Source organism: Crinia signifera, chromosome 2 (genome assembly GCF_055691185.1).
Source record: "Crinia signifera chromosome 2, ASM5569118v1, whole genome shotgun sequence".
Lineage (NCBI taxonomy): Eukaryota > Metazoa > Chordata > Amphibia > Anura > Myobatrachidae > Crinia > Crinia signifera.
Window position 1 is genome coordinate 351,777,695 of NC_139218.1, and position 25,093 is coordinate 351,802,787.

At 44.6% G+C, this 25,093-nt stretch overlaps 1 protein-coding gene across 1 annotated transcript in view; it reads left to right on the forward strand.

Moving 5' to 3' along the window:
- TRPC4 (transient receptor potential cation channel subfamily C member 4) overlaps window positions 1-25,093 on the forward strand; it is a 208,850-nt gene that overhangs the window by 163,530 nt on the left and 20,227 nt on the right. Inside the window, exons 5-8 of the mRNA XM_083169762.1 lie at window positions 12,592-12,731; window positions 14,650-14,972; window positions 21,002-21,197; window positions 23,142-23,336. Coding sequence (XP_083025888.1) covers window positions 12,592-12,731; window positions 14,650-14,972; window positions 21,002-21,197; window positions 23,142-23,336 — 854 coding nt within the window. The remainder of the gene's footprint in view (window positions 1-12,591; window positions 12,732-14,649; window positions 14,973-21,001; window positions 21,198-23,141; window positions 23,337-25,093) is intronic.

Consider the following 25,093-nt stretch of genomic DNA (forward strand, 5'->3'; position numbering starts at 1 on the left):
ACAAACCAAAAAACAACTCTAATTATGTCTAACTTTATAGAGCTGTTTTGTGTGAGATTTTCTAAAGGCTCCCATCCACTAGTGCGAAGTGGGCACTTTTTTTACGCGATTCCGAACAAAATTCATATCATATGTCCTTTTCCTGCTCTATTACATCCCGGCCCTACTGTGGGCAGCTGCAGGTACCGGTCCCTCCCCCAGTGTTTGCCATTCTGATGATCACTGCTGATCGGTTAGGGCAGCAGGACCCCAATCCAGCGGCTACAGACATTAGCAGCTTCTGGGGAAATGTACATTTCTCCCCCACCTTTCCCTCATCCCCTATTGTGTACATGGTGGCTGCTTAGACGAGCTTCCGCTGGGAAAATTACAATTGCGGCGGTTCCAATGGTGCCAATCCTCTGATGTTTTGGGAGATTAATTTTTTTTTTTATAAAATCGTTTTGGATCACTTTAAATATACGTATGTTCATCACCAATTCACTCATTAAAAAATCCTGATAGTTTTTTTGCAGTTTTTAGAAAAAAATGCCAGTTTGGTGGTTAAAGACACCAAACAGCTTGATTTCCCCTTGAGAAACTATTGTCTCAAACTTTAAGTTTTTTTGTTTTTTAACTCTCTAGTTTTGGATGTAAATCTGCTTTTTCAAGGTTGCAGTTAATGAATGTAGCATATGATTTTACTTTTCTGGAGAATCCTTGGCAGTCTGACAAAAATAAAATTAGAGTAAACCAAATGTTTTTGATTATTTATCAAATCATTGTGCCAGGTGTTTATTAAAACCCCTTGAAATGATAGAATGATTGCCAAATAATCCAAAAATGTCCTTTTAGAAATTGTTGCTGTCTCATTAACTTCAAAAGGTTTAAGCATGATTAAATACCACATGGCTGCTGGATCTACAACAATTTGACTCTCTTCAGCCACTGTATTGAAAGTAAAAATATAAAAATAAAAATGGATGGGAGACTTGGGTCTGCCTGGGAATATAAGTAACTTTTGTTGTATCTTTAATGTTACTAAAAGGTGTAGATGTTATCTCTAGACCAGGAAAAGAAGCATCTATATCAATGAGTGAGGAAACCAAAATAATTTATTTAAGAATTTATCGTGTAAAAATTACAAAGAATACATCGCAGAATCTTCTCAATTCAAGTAAAAGATCAAAGAATTGATATTACGTAGATCATTGCAAATGTATCTATAAATATAAAAGGCTAACTACTCCTCACTTCTAAGAAGTGAAGTACCACCACTGACCACTAGAGGCCAAAGTACTCCTCCTTTGTGTGCTAAAAGATGTCATAACAGAAAGTGAAAGCTATTTTTGCAGGGACATTGATCTGTTTTAAACTTGCTGGATGTGGAGAGAGGGAGCTGCAAAGACAGAAATTGGAGGTAGGAGCTGATAGGGCCTGGGGGTGAGGGTGGAGAGTTTGTAGGCTAAAAACTATCACAGCTCAAATTAAAAACTGTCACAGGTCAAAGTGAAAGTATAATGCAGAAGCCGTTAATTTAACTGACTTTTAGCTAGTACTGATAACAAAAGGTAAAACAACATGACCAAATGCTGTCCACTAGCACAGTCACATATATCAGGTGAGAAAGGTATAGATCTTTAGGTACTTATGTAATATCTGGGCTCCCGTTTTTCTTATGAGACCATTACTGGGCAAGATGTAATACACCCCAATGAAACTTGGCGGCCCTGCGGGATGCTGGCTGAGCTCAGACTTTTTTTTTTAAAGGGGCAATCATTTACAAGGCAATTTCTGAGTTCGTCTGGCGTCCTGCACATCTGCCGATCTCAAGGGTCCTCCCCAGCAGCGTAGCTAGGATTTTTTCGCCCCCCGCTGTTATAGGAGGCGCCGCCCCCCCCTAGGTCTTCCAACCGCCCACGTAGAGTTAAACACCCCCCCTTACCCCTCTGCCGCCGCCGCATTCCCGCAGCGCAGATCTCCTCCTGGCTCCAGACCGTCTCCTCTTGACATACAGTGATAATGAAATAATATCATCACAAAATGGCTGCCCCCTAATTTTAAGGATGCTAGAGGAGGCCGCCGCCTCCTCTAGCATCCCTACAAAACTGTCTGCTGTTAGGGGGCAGCCATATTCTGAGGGGCGGTTTTCAATAGCACTGTACGTCAGGAGGAGACGGTCCGGAGCCTCAAGGACTGGAGATCTGCACTGCGAGAATGTGGCAGCGGCACAAGGAGGGGTAAGGGGGGTGATTAACTGTACGAGGGCGGGCGGATGGGAGGGGGAGGGGAGGGGGCCGCGCTGTCTGCCCACACATCCCGGCCAGCCACACACAGTGTAACATAGCCCCGCAGCGGAGACCGGCGCCCACAGTTACTCAGCGCCTCCCCGCCATGTCGGGGGCTGCGGGGCTATAGTTACACCACTGGTCCTCCCCATTGTCTAGAAATATTCCAAAATACAAGACAAAAATCTGACTTTTCTGGTCCCAAGATTTTTGCATAGGAGAGAATCCACTTGTATTTCAAGGAAAAGCTTTTGCATCAGTTTCAAAGTTGACCTACAAAGGGATCAAGAATCCGTACACATGAAACAAGGGTACCTGGCTATTTGGAATTTTCGTTGCCCCTTTAGTGTGGCACCCAACCATAAGTTTGGGTCTTAGCTGAGGAATGTTTATTGTGGTTTTCAGTTAATGGGCCAGATTCTCTAAGCTTCAAAAGTGATAAAATGGAGAGTGATAAACAGCCAGCCAATCAGCTCCTGTCTGACATTTTTCAAACACAGTCTGTGGCATGGCAGGTAGGAGCTGATTAGCTGGCTGTTTATCACTCTCCATTTTATCACTTTTGAAGCTTAGAGATTCTAGCCCAATATACTGTAGCGTGAGCTTTACTAATGGTCTAGAAATCATTATATCTGTGTTTGTAAAGATCCATAGAAACATAGAAACATAGAATTTGACGGCAGATAAGAACCACTTGGCCCATCTAGTCTGCCCCTTTTTTAAACATGTTACCTCAAACCATATTTGATCCTTATTTTTTTGTAAGGATATCAATATGCCTATCCCAAGCATGTTTAAATTGTACTATTGTATTTGCCTCTACCACCTCTGATGGGAGGCTATTCCACTTATCTACTACTCTTTCTGTGAAGTAATTCTTCCTCAAATTTCCCCTGAATCTTCCTCCCTCTAGTTTCAGTGCATGTCCTCGTGTTCTGCTGCTCCTCTTCCTGTGAAGAATGTCTCCCACCTGTACCTTGTTAAAACCCTTGATATATTTGAAAGTTTCTATCATGTCCCCCCTTTCCCTTCTCTGCTCTAAAGTATACATATTAAGATCTTTTAGTCTTTCCTGGTACGTTTTGTGATGTAGGCCATGCACCATTTTAGTTGCCCTTCTTTGTACAGTCTCTAATGTATTAATATCCTTCTGGAGATATGGCCTCCAGAACTGAACACAATACTCTAGATGAGGTCGTACCAATGACCTATACAGTGGCATTATTACTTCTTTCTTTCTACTGCTGATACCTCTCCCTATGCAACCAAGCATCTGACTTGCCTTCTTCATTGCTTTGTTACATTGCCTACCTGCCTTTAAGTCCCCTGAAATAGTGACACCTAGATCCCTCTCTTCCTCTGTAGTTTCCATTATAGTGCCATTTATACTATATTGAGTCTTTGGATTTTTGCAACCCAAGTGCATGATTTTGCATTTTTTGACATTAAACTGTAGTTGCCATGCTCTTGGCCATTCCTCTAATCTACCTAGATCATCAATCATTTGTTTTACCCCTCCTGGTGTGTCTACCCTGTTGCATACCTTTGTGTCATCTGCAAAAAGGCACATTTTACCCTCAATTCCATTTGCAATATCACCAATAAAGATATTAAATAGCACTGGTCCAAGTACAGATCCTTGGGGTACTCCACTTGTAACCTTTCCCTCCTTTGACTGTACTCCGTTTACTACAACTCTCTGTTTTCTGTCCTGCAACCATGCTCTTATCCATTCAACTATCTTAGAACTATCCATAGTTTGGGTATAAGGGCTACTTGCATCTCTTGAAATAGTTATGTATAAATACATGAAAAGTCCTTCCTGGCTTTCAGAACGTCAGAAGTTTCTTTCCATGCCACAGGATAATGTTATAAAATGTAACTCATAGCATGGATTTATGATTATAGCTCAAACAGCAGAATATAATAATGCTTGTTCTATCATCTTGCTATCTGTTGAAGGGCCTAACGAATATTATCAAGGTGGTACAGTAACTACTAAGTGATTAAAACACATCCTGAACATCGAGCCCCTAGATTTTTCAGATAAAGCTACAAGCCTTAAATGATGGAACCCCGATCTGTCTCTGAATTTTTCAGGAGGCGGCTTTTGATGTTCCTGTATTATATAGATGTATGCTTCTTAAGGGAGAAAAAATATCTGCAAACTTCTATGCTCACGGGCTGTGTCTTGTTAGATGTATTTTCTAGCTGATCGTTCAGTTCACACAGTGTAGCTGTACGGTTACTATGTGTTCTGGAGTTAAAGGTTGTGTGGTCTTTTTTTATTGTTTGGTCCATATCCTCAGTAGACGATGAAGCCAGAATTGTATTTGATGTTTAAAGTAATTTTTGTGTGTTCTCTATCCCGCCACCTTTAAATATTGTTTCAAGTATGTCTATGAGAGCCACTAGGAATTCCAATTATACTTTCATTCTTTACAAAATCATTACATGTATAACTAAATTGTATTACATATAATATAAACAACAAGTGGTAATGTTTTGTGATATTTAATATCCTCGCCATCCTCGTTGAGGGCCAGATGTACAGTATCAAGCTTCAAAAAGTGATAGAGAGTGATAAACAGCCAGCCAATCAGCTCATTAGCTGTTATTTTTCAAACCAGCCTGTAACATGACAGGTAGGAGCTGATTGGCTGGATGTTTATAATTTTCTATTTTATCACTTTTTGAATCTTGATACATCTGTCCGTAAATAAGTTTAGCCTGAAAAGGTTTTTTTTCCGAATCTTAAAAGTAATCAAAGAGCACAGACAAGAGTTCCCAACCAGCACTAGGGGCACCTAAGGACAGGTTTGTGGACAGGTTTTTTTTTTTTTAATAGTAATAAATGTATTGAATCCTTTCACTTAGTAATTTGAACTACTTTAACTTAATACCAATGGTGAAGTACAGTCCAATCTCTGGGAAGCTCATTATAGTGGCTTTGCTTCAGTAGACTTCACAGTTGGGTGTCTATGGGTCTCACACTGTGATTGTTCTAAATGGTAGGTGAGGAAGATTTAAGTGTTATGCTGCCAAAACACTTGTGAGATATTGCATGCAATCATTATCTGTTCGATAAATCGAATGATTGTATGCGCATTTTGTGTACCATGTGACGCGATGCGTGGGCACGCTGGAGGAATCTCATGATCTTATGTCCTGCACAGAATATTTATCGAATTGTACGTGCAGTCGAATGCTGTTTTGCGCGCATTCAATTTTTTTTTAACTGCGACGTTTGATTCCTGAAGATTTCTGCTCACTTCCTGTCCACTCCCCTTCCCCCCACTGTGCAGTGATCTGTTCGATAATGTGGTGTTTTTTTTTACAGCATTCAATGTAATTGCATTCGATCATGCGATCCCGCCCAATTTTTTATCACAAGGGGCATTCGATAAATCGTATGATTGTACGCACAGTTGTACGCCAAAAACCATTTTCAATGCGATTTTTCGAAAGGGTAAAACAAACCCGATATCGCGTCGAATGCAATCGCACAAGTGTATGGGTAGCATTACTCTAATAATTTAAAGTTTTGGATTAGAATACAATTAAAAAATATATGCTGACTTCTGCAGTTCACATTTATCTTTCACATATTTTTACATGACTGATAAAAAAGTATTTTTAGACAAACTTGTGATAAATATTATGTGAAGAGGCTTAGAAAGAAAGGAAACCAGTGTTGCATTGCGGTATAACTTTTTATAATCAGAAAGACTTTTTTTTCATCTTTTCACCTTATACTTTTCTGACATTTCTTGTTTGTCAACTTACACAATAATGTTTGAAGCTCAGGGTTATTGAATCAGTAAACTCTAAGGACTGGTTCTCACCTATCTGCTGTTAATGCTCTTCTCAGCTGCTCACAAGCTTGAAAAACTGGCATAAAAATAGATTGAATGAGTTCCAGTGGACTCGATCCTACCAATACAGCAGTGACATCTGCAGGCAAAAAGTAGGTACTACATTTCTTATGCACAGGACATTGTGAAAGATTTATTGATCCTCTATAATCATTGACTCCTGTACAGACTTTGGAGTTCATTTAAAGCAGGACATGTGCATCAAACAGCACAGGCATACCTGCACCCATGTTCCTGTGCATTTAGAAAGGATTAAACATATCCTGCAGTGGCATACTTATTATGATGAGTAAGTGTCTACCATGAAGTTCCAGATCGCTAAGCACATATAAACATACATGTTATCATGTATGTAATATAAGTACTGGATATATCCAACCGGGACTGCCAGCACTGAGTGCATTGGAAGCCTTGCGGACCCTGGAAGTCTGTATAAGCCATTACACACTGTTTAACCTGCTCCTGGACTGCAATTAACTATATTCACAGGAGTCCAGGGGGCGGACTTAACATTGCATAATGGATTATGCTGATCCGGTGCATTCAGCATTGGTGATCCCCAAGAGATCGATCCAGCGCATATATTACATAGATGATAACATGTATGTATGTATGTAATGTAGCCCTCCCAACAGTCCCGATTTTAGCGGGACAGTCCCGATTATCAGGGCGGCAGTGTCCCGCGGTGTGGGGGGCTGTTGGGAGTCCCCCCCTGTCAGCTGCTAAGCAGCGGGGAATAAGCGCATGCGCACAGCGTCTATTCCCGCAGCCAGGGGGCTGGGGGCATGGCTAGAGGCTCACAGAGCCTCTGGGTCATGCCCCCATAGCGGCAAAATGGGGGCGTGGCCTCGCAGGAGAGCCACGAGTATAGGCCACGCCCCCGAATTAGGCCACGCCCCGAAAATTTCGGCGCACCTACAGCGCGCAGCAGCAGCGTCCCGACTGCTGAACGCGCAAAGTTGGGAGGTATGTGTAATGTAAGCACTGAAGTCAACACTGATGAGTACTATTTTCATTTGAACTCCCCCGACACAAACTCTCATTAGTATAAACTTTTAAGTTTTCGTAGACTTCAGTGGTTGTGTAAAATGTCGCTGCAAAAATGGCCACTGCCTGAGTCCAGACAGTAGGACCTCTAGTAACAGGGAAATAGTACTGGAGTGCACAGCGGTACCTTCTTTTGACCTTGCTCCTCCTCTCTCCACCCCCTCTCCTCCCCTGTGATGTCAGGAGGTCCTTTAATCCCCTACAATTTAGACCTAACCCTGCCGTCAGCCGGGAGTAGTCGGGAAGATACTGCAGCCTGCAGTGACAAGTTAGTGTAAAGGTAGGTAGGCTACCTACTTTTACACTAACTTGTCACTGCAGGCTGAGGGCCAGATTTCTGGAGAAGTGATAAAGTGGCTGATGAAAACACACCAGGCAATCAGCCCCCAATTGTATTTTTTTCAACCCTAGCTGTCCCTTGACAGTTAGGAGCTGATCATTTGATGCGTTAGCACTTTTGACTTCACGGGGCTTAATGAATTTGCCTCTGTGTGTGCTATAATTTCTAAGGATCATTACTGTGTAGGGCATATTTTAGTATCAGGGGTGTAACTGTGTGCCATTATTTGCAAGGGTCATTACTTTTGTAAGGCAGAATATGGTGTAAGGGGCATACTGTAACTGGGGTGTAAGGTTGTCTGTTCCTCCCTTTTTGGCAGTGTGTATAATATGCCCAACATCAGCATTGTGTCTGTATCAAATCCTTATTACTGCTTGGTTTGAAAGTAGGGCAAATCTTCAGTTAGAATTAATTGCTAGAAACCTACAGAGAAACTTATACATAGCTAAAATAAAATACAAAGGGGGCGATTCTCTAACACAGAAATCGGTATTGGGGTTTTTACCGCATTTCTGTATGCTGTATTGTTCCTCCACAGTGGCAGCGCTGCGGAGGGAATCGCCAGCAAAAGCTGGCGGTTCCATGCAGAAGCCTATGGGCTTCTTACCGCAGCGCTGTTTGAGGGATCCGTCACGGATCCCTCCCAGCATTCCCTGCAGCCGGCATGTCACTCTGCGCAAGCGCAGATGGACTCCCGGGTCACAGACCCGGAAGTCCAGTGCCGGCGCCGCATCGCAAGGGACAGCTCTTATCGCAAGAGCTGTCCCTTGCGTTAATAATCGCATATGTTAGAGCCTATGCCGTTATTAATAATGCGATGCCCGGCGATAGAGGGCTGCGGATGTTACAACATCCCACCCAGGGCCGGATTTGTGCCTAAGCCCGTGAGGCACCGGCCTCAGGGCGTCACCAATTAAGGGCGGCAGGCAGGCTGACATTCTGTTAAATTGCACAGCAGGTGGGCAGCGGCGAGTGACGAGCGCCGCCGCCGCAGACATGAATTATCATATGTTGGCGGCAGCGCTGCTCATCACCCGCCACTGCCCACCCACTCTGCCATGCACATTACATCACAGCTTAGTGGCTGGGTCCGACGGTCCCCCTGTGCGTCTGGAAATGGCTCAGGGTCACTGCTGCCGGCTCCTGCCCCTTGGCTACTCTACACACACACAGTCTATTGGCTGCTGTGTATCCAGCAGCTGAGCTGAGCGGTGCGCAGATCCTCCCTGCGCTCAGTCAGTCACAGTGTGTGAGCCGGAGAGAGACTGACGGAGACACTGTGCTAATCACTGTACTAATAAGTGCCTCCCTCCCTCCGGGTCCTCCGTACAGTGAGCAGTCCACAGTGCTTAAAAAAAAATTAAGGTGGGCTACAGTTACATTTTTATGAAATATATAAATAACAATGTATATAAAAATAAACGGGGTAGCCGGCACTCAGCTCCGGATGTACCTTGTGCCCCGTGCCCTCGGTGAGGACCCTGCACAAGCCGGTTTTGACAAAAGCCTGAATAAAGGCTGAAACGTTAACCTGTGAGAGGCAAGCGTCAGTCCGTTTATTTCAGACCCCAGTGCCGCGGTCTCTTCCCTGTTTGTAACAATGTATATACATATATGATTACATTAAAATAGGGGGGGGGGGGGGCACAAAAATGTTGTGCCTAGGGGCGGCCTGACCCCTAAATTCGCCCCTGATCCCACCCAAAGTATAATGTATACACAAGTGAAAGAAATAAATGTCAATCCTTGGAGTTAGAATAAATAAAAATGAAGAAATAATTGGGCAGATGTCATTGATTATTCCATTATTATCCTCTGATATATTAAATTCCAACAATGTTAGTATTTGATTCACAAAATAGTTTCGGCTTTTACTTATCGCTCAGAGGCTTTCTTGAGTACATACTCTAATTAAATAACTGTTATTGGCCAGTCGATAATTCTGACAGTTTTTTTTTTCAATCATTCATTACACATAGAGAATGATAATCATACTTTAAAAAAAGTAAATTATTAATAAGGTTTTATAACACTTTAAATTAAATCTTAAGCGATGCCAAAAAGAAAATATACCAGGTATGAATAATTGATGTTAGTTATTTGAATGTCCCCTTTATAAAATGTTTAATTGCTCATCCATTACCCTAGCAACACAGATGGCATATCGTAAGAGAGACTGGAGACATGTTTGCTTCTTTTTGTAGTACGCACGGGAGGATTTCAGCCATTTTCGGCGGTGATATGGTAACTGTACAGGGTGACTGTCGCCAGGAGTGTGCTCTCGCGACCAGCCCCAGGGCCATATGCACTAAGCTTTAAAAGTGATAAAATGGAGAGTGATAAACAACCAACCAATCAGCTCCTACCTGCCATGCCACAGACTGTGTTTAAAAAATTTCAGGTAGGAGCTGATTGGTTGGTTGTTTATCACTCTCCATTTTATCACTTTTGAAGCTTCGTGCATCTAGCCCTCAGGGTGGTCATGGGAGCATGGAGCGTGCGACCAACGGCTTCCGCTGGCAATCAGCTGTTTCCCCCTGTGGCTTCCATTGGCAGTATCTCCTATTCATAAGCCCTCAGCACAGTTTTTGCTCTGCACTTATCTGTAGTACACCCCACCGGCTTCACTAAAATAAAAGCATAACCTACAATAATGGTAAATTTGGCTTTGTGTAAGTGGTATGCATAAGGTAAATGTATAAACTGCCTTCTATTTTGAAGAAGTTTTTATATTTTGTAATGTACTACGTGAACAATGGTTCAATGTGGTCATCTGCCAGTTTGAAGAAGCAGTGTACCAAGTATATCTGTACAGCCTCATGCTTGCTCACTGTCATAGAGAAGATTGTATTATAATTTATATTATTATTATTATTATTATTATTATTAGTAGTAGTAGTAGTAGTAGCAGTAGTAGCAGCAGCAGTATTAGTAGCAGTAGTAGTAGTAGTAAGAGTAGCAGTAGTAGTAGCAGCAGCAGTAATAGCAGTAATAGCAGTAGTAGTAGTAGTAGTAGTATAGCAGCAGCAGTACTAGTAGTAGTAGTAGCAGCAGTATTAGTAGCAGTAGTAGTAGTAATAGTAGCAGTAGTAGTAGTAGTAGTAGTAGTAGTAGTAGCAGTAGTAGCAGCAGCAGTATTAGTAGCAGTAGTAGTAGTAATAGTAGTAGTAGCAGCAGTAATAGCAGTAATAGCAGTAGTAGTAGTAGTAGTATAGCAGCAGCAGTATTAGTAGCAGGGCCGGTGCAAGGCACCGGAGCACCCCAGGCGAGTCGGGGTGGGGGCGCCCCGGTGCCGGGGGGAGGGGGGGGTGGTACCTGTGTAAAAAACTTGCGCCCCGGCGTCCCTGCAGTGCTGCTGGAGCGGTCAGGGGTGTCCGTGCTGCAGGGGTACCTGCGGCGCCGTCATGTGTATAAAGCTTGCTGCGGCCGGCGGGGTCCCTGCAGTGAATAGAAAATAACTAGTGCTTCCCGCGCCGCCGCGCGCAAAGCGCTAGTTATTTTCTATTCACTACAGGGACCCCGCCAGCCGCAGCCAGCTTTATACACATGATGGCGCCGCAGGTACCCCTGCGGCACGGACACCCCTGACCGCTCCAGCAGCACTGCAGGGACGCCGGGGCGCAAGTTTTTTACACAGTTCCCTGGGGGTGAGGGGCGAACTGCCGCCCTCCAGGTGCCGGCGCCCTAGGCAAATGCCTAGAGCTGCCTAGTGGTGGCGCCGGCCCTGATTAGTAGCAGTAGTAAAAGTAGCAGTAATAGCAGTAGTAGTAGTAGTAGTAGTAGTAGCAGTAGTAGTAGTTTATATTGCATTATTATTATTAGTAGTAGTAGTAGTAGTAGTAGTAGTAGTATCATTATTATCATAATGGAATGGTTTCACCTTTGTATTGATAACTTAAGCATGATTCTACTACTATATATCAAACATAACAAATCAGATAATTAGGTAAGCAGGTGCGTTAGGGGTGATTGCCTTGATTTTGGAAACTTTGTCCTATGTTCTCACTGTAGTACAGTTACATATGCCCCACCTGCAGTGCAGCATGGTTTTGTCAGTTTGCAGGCAAAATGTGCCCTGCGATCGGGTTTGAATTAGGCCCAATGCACTAAACCTTAGAGTGAGATAAAGTGGACAGAGTACCAGCCAGCCAGCTCCTAACTGCCATAGCATACCTCCCAACATGACCCTCTTCAGGAGGGACACAATGCTCTGCTCCTGGACTTTCCTCTTAATGTAGGATTACCCTCATCTGTGTTTAACAGGTAAATTGCTAAGAAAGGTGCTTCAACACAGGTGATGGCAATTATAAATTAAGAGGAAAGTACAGGAGCAGCGCAAATGTGTCCCTCCTGGAGAGGGTCATGTTGGGAGGTATGCCATAGTGCAGGCTGATTTTGAACAAATGCAGTTAGGATCTGGTTGATTGATACAGTACTTTATCTCTGTCCACTTTATCTCTCTCTGAGGCTTAATACATAGACTGTTAATTACTACAGAAACATGGGCTCACCTGTGAGGTAGATTGCTGGCACCTTTATCTTGTAAAACACAAGCTAGGTCAACATTCATATACAGTGTTTCAATGCAGAATCCAGTTTAATGAAACCTGCTTGGCAAAAGAATTGCTTATTCTATTCTATTCTAAGCAGTACCATTTCCTTACGGTGACAATGCATTGGGGTATAGTCAATGCTTTTTTTGCGAGCTGTGACCCCCTGAACACGCTTCCTCGCTGGGTTTTTACAGCGATGTGGAAATGGCGTGTGCGGCCGCTAAAACCGCGAGGCTCGCGGCTAAATGCAATGGGCTCCCTGCATTAGCCATGAACCTTGCTGTTTGGTGGAATCCTCGCCGTCATCTGACAATGAGGGTTCCCCCGGAACATTGAATATGGTAAGCGGCGAGGGACGCTTAACCTCGGCGCTCCCCGCCGTTTAACCCCCTCGCCTGGCGCATTGAATACTGCCCATTGTATTAATGTGATGTATTAATTTCTCATTTTACTATATGTTGTGTCACATTGTATATCTTTGTATTTTAAAATACCTTTACTTAAAATAGGAATCATATGGGCTGAGATAAAACAGATGTGGGATGGAGGACTTCAAGATTACATCCATGACTGGTGGAACTTAATGGATTTTGTAATGAACTCCTTATATTTAGCAACTATTTCATTGAAAATTGTTGCGTATTCAAAGGTACAGTATGATATTATAATTATTTAACCTTTCAGAGCTACAGTATAGTGAAATTGTATTCATTTATTCTTAAAAGGTTAATGTCTTAATTTCAATTCATGACATTTCTAATGAGGCAAATGGTGATCAAACAGATGAAATGCACTCACCAAAGTAATACATTCAAACCTTAAACATGATATACAGTAAGTACAGTACTGTACAGTACTGTACAATCATGGTGCCTGATTCAGAGATGTGTGCAAACCCAGTATTTCTATAGTTGAGCGGTCATCAGCCCACTGCGCATTTGCCACCGTATGATGGTAGTCACAAAGATGATTTATTTAAGTGATTGTCAGAGACCGTTAGGGTAGGGGCAAGAAAAATGCATCAGTATTGCAACAGTGGCAGGTATTCAATGCTGTTTGCGAGTGGTGACAGCGAGCAGGGCTTCCTGCTCGCTGTCACCACTCACCCTGACAGCATTCAACACAGCCTCCGCATCCGCCAATTCCCCCTCACTCGTTTTTTGAGCGAGGGGGAATTGGCGGATGCGGCTCCAGAAGCAGCGAGACCCGCGGCTAAAAACTGCGAGTTTTCTGCGGGTCTCGCTGTTTTGGGGAATTCTCGCCGTCCTGTGACGGCGAGGATTTCCCCAGAACGTTGAATAGAGCGAGCGGCCGGCGCGGGGGTTAAACAGCGAGGATCGCTGGTTTTCTGCAATCCTCGCTGTTTAACCCCCTCGCCGGCCGCTCGCTGCGGCATTAAATACCCCCCAATGTGTCAGGCTGCGTCTGCGATCCTGTGCACAGTTACGATGGCTCCGGCATCTTACTTCCTGTTGCCATGCTGCACCACAACAGGGAATCTCAGAACTTTGATAATCGACTGTTCTGCAACTGATATTGTTTTGTTTGTGGCCCCTGGGATTTTCAAAGCTGCATGTGGGCAGCTAAATACAAATCCAGGAGGTTGTGACATTTGCATATTTCCACAAAACCACTTGATTGCAGCTACCCAATCCCTGGATTTCGGGATTAGACTACGCATGAGTCTAATGCCGGGCAGCGTCTGAGCACCCACTCAGACGCTGCATGGCTGTTCCCAACCTGCAGCGTGATTCAGTCATAGGTCATGCTGCACTGGCCACAGCGCTGCACCACTAGTGCCGAAACCTGCTCGCAGCCGGGCCTCTCCCGGCTACACGTGTCATACCCGCCACCTGCCTCCACACCGCTGCTGTCTGCCCCCCTCCACCACTCCCCAAAATTAAGTCAGTGTGGGGCACAGTGGCTTTTTTCTTTTAGAGATGCCAATCCCGGGATCCAGGGAATCCCGAGATTGAGCATTTTTCAATCCCGATTCCCGAGATTAAACAAAAATGCTCCGGGATTGGCATCCCTAGTTGCGACCAACTGTAACCCACCCCCCCATAAATCTGGAACCACTGCCTCACATTCAGCGGTATTCAGCTCTCTGATTAAAACCAACAGTTTTTCAATTTCTCAGTTGCAAATATCTGACAATGGGGAACATGTATGGGTGTGGTACAGGGTTATGATGTTAGTGCCTGCCCCCAATTTGACGCAAAGCGTTCAAATGAAAAGTAACTCCTGGCTTCCTTTTCACAATGAGAAGAAAACTCTTTCAATGGTGAGTAACCATCAAATGATTTGGGCTGCGAATATTGATGATGCTCTGGATGTAATAAATACACGAAACGATGTGAGGAAAGAATAACAAAAATGTAATGGATAAATATTGTGATTTTATCAATATCATCATTACTTTTACATAAGATCCTACGATGAAATATGTACATTAAATAAGTGGAGGATTCTAGAATTGCAATGTGTAGCAGACAATTTCTCTAGGTACATAGATGATTTACATTTCCATGATAAATCCTATACCTGTATCTTTCTTGTCTTTGCAGTACAATTCGCAGGTTTGCCATCGCCATGACTGGGATATGTGGCACCCTACTCTGGTAGCTGAAGCACTCTTTGCTATAGCCAATATCTTCAGCTCCCTGCGTCTAATCTCACTGTTCACAGCCAACTCCCACCTGGGTCCTCTGCAGATATCATTAGGGAGAATGCTTCTGGACATTTTAAAGTTTCTCTTCATATACTGTCTTGTACTACTGGCTTTTGCCAATGGTTTGAATCAATTATACTTCAATTACGATACAGCTCCTTTTGAGAATAAAAACTGCACAGGAATCCGATGTGAGAAACAAAATAATGCCTTCTCCACGTAAGTTCCTTTATTGAGTTTTTATATTTCAAATATAAATTGTTTTGCAAGTACGGTAAATGTTATGGTACATCATACTTGCCTACCTGACCCTCTTCATGAGGGAGAAAATGCTCTGTTCCTGGACTTCCCTGGTAATGTATGATTGCCATCACCTGTGGGGAGCTAGTTACTGTAATTTATAAGAAAGGTGTGTCACCACAGGTGATGGCAATCATACATTACCAAGGAAGTCCAGGAACAGAGCATTTTCTCCCTCATGGATAGGGTCAGGTAGGCAAGTATGTGTTAAATGTTATAACTGTTCTCCATTCACTCACTGCTTTTTATACTCTATCTACCGGTCTGTCCCATCCCACTCTTTTCTTTCTGGCACCCTGCTGCTCTGCACCCATGTGACCATTGCACTGTTCCCTCACAATGGTGTCACTAAGAGGTTCGGGGCAGGGCCGGCGCCACCACTAGGCAGCTTCAGGCATTTGCCTAGGGCACTGGCCACAGAGGGCGGTACTGAGCTGAAGCAAGCCGCCTGTCGCATGAGGAAAGATCCCACCCCCGAGGAGCAGGAAGAAGAAGGCATTACTCATCCCAGCATCAGGGAGAAGATTAGCCGTAGCCTCCCTACCCCAACTGGCATTTGATTGCTGCACCCCCTCCCACCCCCTGGTGCTATTGGTGGGTGGCAACCACGCAACCCCCTGGGACTTTAACCGTGGCAAATGAAAGGCGGAAGGCTCCCGCACCCCCTCTTGGAGCCCGCCGTTTACCGCACCTCCCAACACGGGTCTCAACGGGTCTCAACGGCATCTCACCCCCCCCCCTCGTGAGGGTGAGCAATGCCCCCCCCCCGCTCCCGCCTGGGGCAGGGGTGTAGTTCGCACCCAAGGGTGTGACATCAAAATGCTGCACTGTTACATTACCAGCAGCACTGGGCTCCTTTCACAGTATGGCAGCTCGCAGTGCAGCCAGAATGCACCAATTGACAGATTCACCGGAGGGGGGGGGGGCTTTGCGATGCCGCACAGCTACAGGGGTGGGGGTGATGCGGTCACTTCACTGGGGGAGCGGTGGCTTGGGTTGCTGGGTGCGATGCGGCCGCTGTTGCTGCATCGCTCCACTGTGGGGTTGAGGCGGCAGGTGGGCGGGCGGGATGCCGCCAAGTCATTCCACCGGGGGGGGGGGAGGGGGGCAATGCGGTTGCGGCCGCCGAAGTTGCTGGGGGGGAGTGACAGCATCCACTCACCTTAATCTGTGGGGGTCCCTGTGCACAACGGCGGTGTTGGGGTGGCGGTTGGGCGGCCGGGATGCTGCCAAGTCATTCCACTGGGGGGAAGGGGGGTCCCTGCTCCCGACTACCGCCCTCCAGTGGCCCGCCCTAGACAAATGCCTAATCCTGCCTAGTGGTGGCGCCGGCCCTGCTAGTACACAATAGCAGACTCTCTTCAGTGTCTATTACCACCTGTCACGAGTACCATCGTTAGAGGCAGAAAGCTGCTGAATCTAACAATGACCTAATGATGCTAGACAGATCAGCTTAATAACAGCAAATATAAATACAGTACTTCAATATACATTTATCTCCAACTCAGAGGCAACCATTAATATCTGAGCCCGATAAAACAACTGATTTGTCACCTATGACTTGTAGAACTGTGAACATGTAGTGATGTGCCACCACAATGTGTAGCTATGGTACCCTAAAACTCAGGTGTTTCTGTGCACCACCATGGGGTACAAGGTAAACTTGTTGTTGCAAGGTTCTGGAGAAACGGTCGGATTCCCTCTCCCCCACTGGCTGCTCCCACCTTGCTCACCTCTTTAACCTATCTCTTTCTACTGGCATCTTTCCCTCACCCTTCAAACACGCTCTGGTCTCGCCTATTCTTAAAAAACCGAACCTGGACCCTTTATCTCCCACAAGCTTCCGCCCTATCTCTCTTCTCCCATTTGCCTCTAAAATACTAGAACGGCTGGTTTACAGGCGTCTCACAAGCTACCTGTCTGACCACTCCATCCTAGATCCCCTTCAATCTGGCTTTCGCCCACTTCACTCCACTGAGACTGCCCTAGTGAAAGTCACCAATGACCTGCTGTCAGCCAAATCCAAGGGTCACTTCTCCCTGCTTATCCTTTTGGACCTATCTGCTGCCTTTGACACTGTGGATCACCCTCTCCTCCTCCACACACTCCAAAACATTGGCCTCTCTGGCACAGTCTTCAACTGGTTTTCCTCTTACCTCTTCAACCGTTCCTTCTTAGTCTCTGCCTCTGGCTCTACCTCACCACCTTCTATCCTTCCTGTCGGGGTCCCTCAGGGTTCCGTCCTTGGCCCCATTCTGTTCTCTCTGTACACCTCCTCTCTGGGTGCACTCATTAACTCCTTTGGCTTCCAATATCACCTCTATGCAGATGACACCCAAATCTACCTCTCCTCTCCTGATCTGTCCCCCACTGTTTTCTCTCAAGTTTCCAACTGCCTCGCTGCCATCTCTACCTGGATGTCTGAGCGATTTCTGAAGCTGAATATGGACAAAACCGAACTTATTATCTTTCCCCCACCCAGAGCTATGCCCCCTACTAATATCTCTATCACTGTTAACAACACCATCATCTCCCCTGTTCCCCAACTCCGCTGCCTGGGTGTCACACTTGACTCCTCCCTCTCCTTTGCACCCCACATCCAAGCCCTGGCCCATTCTTGCCGGTTCCAGTTACGCAACATTGCTCGCATCAGGCCCTTTCTCTCACAGAGTGCAACTAAGCTGATCATCCACTCATTAGTCATCTCACGGCTTGACTACTGTAATGCTCTTCTCACTGGCCTCGCTCAATCCCAACTAGCTCCTCTCCAATCTGTCCTCAATGCTGCAGCCAGGCTTATCTTCCTCTCCCGCCGCTCTAACTCTGCTACTCCCCTTCAACAAAATCTGCACTGGCTTCCATTCCCCTACAGAATCCTCTTCAAACACCTCACACTCACATACAGGGCCATCTCTAATTCCATTGCTCCATATATCTCTAACCTCATCTCCATTCATACACCCTCCCGCCCTTTACGGTCAGCTGACGACTGTCGTCTCTCCTCCACCCTGATCACTGCTTCCCATGCTAGAGTACAGGACTTTGCCCGTGCTGCACCCCTTCAGTGGAACGCACTCCCTCGCTCCATTAGACTCTCCCCGACCTTGCAAAGCTTCAAACGGGCACTGAAAACTCACCTATTCATCAAAGCGTACCCTTCCACTGCATAAACCAGCTGGTTCTCCGACCCCTTGCCTGTTTCCTGTTTACATCCTGCTATCTAACCACCACCCCCTCGCTTGCACCTCTTGTAATCTGTCTGTCTCCCCTTCCTACTAGATTGTAAGCTCCTCCGAGTAGGGCCCTCTTCCCTCCTGTTGTCAAAGCCCACTTCTCTTCACATTTCACTCACAGCTCTCCTTTACTCCAACACTCAGTGACCATCTTCATACTCATCTCCATCATTGGCCTCAAGCCTCTAGTTGTATGTTGATTGGGTCCTCACTACTTACATTTAAGCTGTAATGTGTATTGAACTGTGGTGCTCTTTATTTGTACTGTATTTTTGTTATTTATTCAATGTTATGCCAAGTTTTTGTCTCCCTGTATTGTTCCTTTGTACGGCGCTGCGAAACACTTGTGGCGCCTTATAAATAAAATTATAATAATAATAATAATAATCTCTGTGGCCATTAGGACTGATTCAGTAAGGATTGCACATGATAAACTGCTAATCATATGCAGGAGGAGGGGCATACTACCTCCTGCCTGCATACGGGATCACATGTATCTGAGATGCAAGGGTTGACCTGTCCCTCTGCAACTGCAGCCTCAGTAGTAATAACCTTACTCAGGCTGCTTGACACAGGGAGGCTTACAAGGCCAAGGAAACTCCCGGAAATGCCAGCTGGCCCTGCCCCATTCTTCCCCGCAAAAACACCTCTGCCTGTCAATCAGGCAGTGGTGATTGCATTTCTTCTATGCAATCGCAGAACCCATTCTGCACATGTGCAGGACAGGTCCTGCGCAGTTTTGTGACCATCAGGAAGCTGCTAGGGGTCATGATGCTCCATTAGAATTGTATTGGGTACTTATTTCCTAGCACGGCACCCAAGATTTCCATCTTATGGCATCTTATGCCATCGCATGCATCGTATGCCATAATACCGCATATGATGCATGCGATGCAATGCATGCGATGCAATTTTTAATTGTATAAGCACTCTAATGGGTGCTTACAATGTTAAATGCACCCCCAATATGATTTATAATTGTATAAGCACCCTAATGGGTGCTTACAATGTTAAATGCACCCCCTCGCCACCACCACTATCAACGTGAACCCGAAGCGTGGCGAGCGCAGCGTGCCTGCGAGGGGCGGCGGTACGCGTCCTCCAACCTTTTCATACCCCCACTATTCACGTCGGCGTGGAGTTGACTTTAGATAGTGTGGCAAGCGAATCAAGCCCAAAGCGTGGCGAGCGCAGACAGCCCTGCGAGGGGACGCGTATTACTTTACATGTATTCCGCGTCCCCTCGTGGGGCACGCTGCGCTCGCCACGCTTCGGGCTCGGTGGCTCACTGCGCTCGCCACACTATCTAGTATCGACTCCACACCAACGTGGATAGTGGGGGTATGAAAAGGTCCGAGGACGCGTACCACCGCCCCTTGCGGGCTCGCTGCGCTCACCACGCTTTGGGTTGGCGTTGAAAGTGGGGGGGCATTTAACATTGTAAGGACCTATCAGGGTGGTTGTACAATAAAAAATCGTATACCATTGTTACCATTTTATTGTACAACATCGCGTCGCATCACATCACATCGCATACCATATTTAGTCTTATGGTATACGATGTGATTGGCGCCGTGCTAGGAAACAAGTACCTTGTATTGTTTTGTTAATGTCTTAATGACTGAGTTACTATCAGGGGCGGATTGGCCCACCGGGAAACCGGGCCATTTCCCGGGGGGCCGGCCCAAAACTCTTAAAAAAGGGGCCAGCAGCGCGGGAAGCGGCCGCACCACTTTGCCCAAATCCAACACGGCCCCGGGAGGGCTGCTGTGCATGCGCGCACAGCACCTCCCGCTGCCTGATTCAAGATCCCCGCCGGAGCGACAGATACAAGGACAATGGATGCCGGGAGGAAGCCGCCTTAGGTGAGCCGTCCCCCTAATCCCCCCAGGTGTGCAACGGCATCACTATCGCTGCCAGCAGCCCCCCGGCACTCATCACCATCGCCGCTACTCCCGCCGCCCCCCCCCCCCCCTGCTCCCGGGCCGGTTTTAGGAGCCAATCCGCCCCTGGTTACTATATATTTTGTTTATGATGTTTATTATAACATACAGATGTTGAGTGCTTTGTACTTACCTAAATAACCCTCTGAAGCAAGGCATATAAGGGTAACTGTATGAAGCTTGGAGAAGTGGTATCTATCCCCATAAAGAACATATGTGCAAGGTGATAATGCTCCAGCCAATCAGATCCTAACTGTCAATTTACATATTGGAGCTGATTGGCTGGTGCATTATCACCTGGCTCATAACGTTCTTTATGGGGATAGATACCACTTCTCCAAGCTTCATACATTTACCCCATAATTCCTACTTGTCAGGCTCTTAAATACCGCTTTGAGCGACATGCTATATAAGAGATACATTTCTTATAACAAGACATCATAACTTGTAATAACGCTATAGACTACTGTACACCTTACACAAGATGGTGTACATGCAGTATAACACAAAGGCACGCAAATATGTTCAGCCAGGATAGTTAAATGATAAAAAAATACTTTTACAGAATCTAAGAAATTAAATACAATAAAGAAATCCAAGTATAACAAATACCGTAGCAACTGTATCCACCATATTGAGTCTACAATGTATTTTATATTAGCTGTGTGTAGCATGGGTGTGCGTGGTTGACAGAAGCATTGTAAATTAAATTGTATGAGGTTATCTCTTTCTTATGATGTTTTATTTATTGTGTTGCTTTTTGCTCGTCTAGATTATTTGAAACATTGCAGTCATTGTTCTGGTCCATTTTTGGGCTCATTAATCTTTATGTTACAAATGTGAAACCTGACCACAAGTTCACAGAATTCGTTGGGGCAACCATGTTTGGAACATATAACGTCATCTCCCTGGTCGTTCTCCTGAACATGCTAATAGCCATGATGAACAACTCCTACCAACTCATTGCTGTAAGACAAACTTTATAACATTTTCTACCTGTATAATAGATTTGTATTAATCTCTGGTTATTGTTTCTCCTTGAAGTCATTGGATGTATGTTGTCATATTGTTGAAGGGTATTGAACATTTAAATCAATACCTTAACCCCAGGGGTTCCCAATCTTCTTTGAATCACGGCACCCTAAAGTATCAAAACAAAATTCATGGCACCCCTAGGCCCCCAAAAAATGAATTAGATTAGGTTTATATGCGATTCTTAGGTTGTTATATGATAAAAGGCAGGATTTCTTCTGTTTGTATACATTTTATGATTGGCAGCCACCAGCATTGGTTTTGCCCATAAATAATTATGCATAAATAATTTGAATTGGTCCTGGACCATCAACCTGGGGCACTGCTGCAAGTGTCCCGAGGCACTCCAGAGAGCCATGGCACAAAGTTTGGGAACCACTGCCTTAACCCTTTCAGGTCCAACATCTAGTCAGGCTCAACAGTCCTAGCGCTAGTAGCAGATCCAATGGTGAGCCACTTTAAAATAAGAACAGTAATATTGTTCAAAATAAAAAAATAAAAAATGGACTGCGCAAGGTTAAAACAGGACTACTTTCAGCAAAGACCATTGATTATTAAACCTATTCCTACCACCGGTGCATATAGGGCCTTATTCAGACCGATTTTTGGGTGTGATGTGTTCAAACTGAAACCTAAATTGCAGCGGTATGAATAAAGCAGTCAGTATCTACCCTGCACAGAAACAAAATAACTCACCCATATCTAACTCTCTGCATATTACATCTGCTCCACTTGCAGTGCAGAATGGTTTTGTCCATCTTTAAAAATTGCAGCCTTGCTTAGCAGTCTGAATAAGGCCCATAATGTACATGTGTTGCGCAGACAACACGGTTTTATATATTAGTAGGACATATCAAGTCACTCAACAGCATTGACTTAAACTGGTGTTACAAACAATTCTTGGTCTGTAGATGCACAATTGATTTTCACAATGTTTAAAGTACTGGGTGTCAGAGGACTCACCGGCAGTCGGGATTCCGACAGTCATAATCCCGACTGCTAAATGCCCGACACACGGGCAGCGGGTATTATCCCTCGTGGGGGTTCATGACCTCCATAGAGGAAGAATAGAATAGGCCTGCAGCGTGGCGAGTGCAGCGAGCCTGCAAGGGGCTTCGTTGCGCTCCCCCCTGCTGTCTGAGTCTTTGCAGTCGGGATTCCGATGTCGGGCTAATGACTGTCGGAATCCCGACTGTCAGTGTGTCATACCACACCCTAAAGTACTATAGACCCATTGTGCAGGACAATTCTGCACTACCACATTAATGGGTGTAAACCCTGTGCCAATACATTAGTGACACTATCGGGGGAAATCCAAGGGTGCTGCAGAGCCCCTCCAGTGAGATTCTCAAGCAAGATTAGGCTTGCAGTTGTTGCTGCATTCCAAACAGTTCATGATTTTTTATAAAAAGCTGTAATCATGGAGGATAATATTCCTGTACACAGAGTATTAGCCTTTATTGTCCTAAGCCCACCCCCAGACTCTCATTGGCTAATTTCACAGGAGTCTGGGGCCAGGTTTAGGAAAGCAAACCTAATTCCAAGTCCTGGGTTCAGTACGCAGCTGTGGAATTCAGTGCTTCTACAAATTCCCGGATACAGTAGGCTGCCAGTAGTCATATATTACATATATCTGCATATGTATGTTTTAATGTGTTTTGAGCCCCCCTCCCCCACACTTTTTTTTCACACCTATTGGAAGTCCATCAATCCTTGAAAACCAGGGCATTTTAATACTAGAGTATAACGAGAAGTACTGATACTGTATCTATAGTAAGTTATGTAGATAGTATTTACTGTATGTAGAAATTATGACAGCATTTACAATCTGTCTTTCAATTTATTTTCACACTTTTGCTGTCTCACTATCTTCTGCCTAGGATCATGCAGACATTGAATGGAAGTTTGCAAGAACAAAGCTGTGGATGAGTTACTTTGAAGAAGGAGGGACGCTTCCTACCCCTTTCAATATTATTCCTAGTCCAAAATCCCTGTGGTATTTTATTAAGTGGGCAAGGAGGCAAATCTGCAAGCAGAACATAAGAAAAAAACCTGAAAGTTTTGGAGTCATAGGTGTAAGTAACTGAGCCAAAAGTAACTTAATGCGCAAAAGCCATTGTTACAGGGAAGTTTTATTTTGAAATCAGTAACTATCCAGGTAACCAGTAGATAGGCAGGAACCAATGTTTATTTACTTACTGTATTTATTGGTTTATTCCCCCCCCCCCCCCCAAAAAAAAACAAAAAAAAAAACATAAAATTAAATAATAATAATAATAATAATAATAATAATAATAAAATGAAATAATACATTACAAATAATTGTATCATCAGTTATAGGACCATGTTTTTGAACATTACAATATGTATACTTCCTAGCCTATTTACAAGGGCAGTGATGGCTAACCTTGACACTCCAGCTATTGTTGAACTACACATCCCAGCATGCCCTGCTACAGTTTTGCTTTTTGTACATGCTAAAACTAATGTGGGGCATGCTGGGATGTGTAGTTAAACAACAGCTGGAGTGTCAAGGATAGCCATCACTGTACAAGGGGAATAAGGTGCGCTGCTAACAGCAGCTGGTTAGAGGTTTGTCAGACCTCATCGTACAAATCAATGTAAGAAACAATATAGAGGATACAGTATCAGCGCTGGCTGATGTGTGTGTTCAATTAATATATACAGTAGTTGTAAATTCACACATATCTAAAACTTAGAAAATATGTATCTTCTAATCTGTATCTTCTAAAAGAAATGTACAAATGTAATGTAGCAATATACAGTATATCAGGCAATACAGTAAAATAATTAAAAAGTTAACAATTTAATTGGCACAGAGAAATATGAATGTTCCAATTAGCTACTTATTTACAAACATGCAATGTAGTTCTTATCTGGACTAGAACTTCTTCAATTAACCTTAAAGCAGCATGAGTTACCGGGTGACCATAGGAGTCCCACGATGAATGGAGAATGTGATGTTTGTACCGTATGGGTGATCCTGGGTTATCCAAAAGGTGCAAGTACCTGGGTTGGAAGATATGAGGACTTCTACCTCTTCTAACTGTAGGACCAGGAAAATTTCACCTCCAAAAAGGACTGTACTTCTTTTGGGAGATTCCATAATTAGAGGAGTTAATCTGGGAAATGCTACTAAAGTAGAGAAACAAGTAAGGTGCTTACCTGGAGCCACAGCTCCAAGAGATAAAGAACGCATGCTAAGAATTGTAAAGGCAGCAAGAAAAGATGGGGAGGTGGATGTCATCGTCCACCTTGGCACAAATGACCTGGTTAATGCTGAAGTCAAGGCCGTAAAAGATGAATTTAGAAAGTTAGGAACTGCTCTAAAACAGGTGGCAACCACTGTAACTTTTTCAGAAGTATTGCCAGTACACCAAGGGGAAGATAGAACTCTGAGAATTAGAAACTTCAATGTTTGGCTAAGGAATTGGTGCAACGAGGAGAGATTTGGATATTTAGGTCAAAGTCAAGCTACCTGGCAAGACGGAGCCTTATATAAAAGTGATGGCCTGCACCCATCTTCAAGGGGAACGAGAATATTAAGTGAAAAGTTCGGAAGCTTCATAAGCAACTATTTAAACTAGCAGAGGGGGGCAGTGAACCAAATAAGAATGAAGAAATCTGCTCCCCCAACCTAGAGGTATTGTCTCTGCAGGCAAATGGAACAGAAAGCCTATCCACTGCAACAGAAGATAATGCCGATCAAAACCGAATAGATATAGGCAGAAAGATGAACATAGCTAGCAGCAGGAGAAGCACAAACACAACTTTAAGAGCTATGTGTGCAAATGCTAGGAGCTTAGGAAAT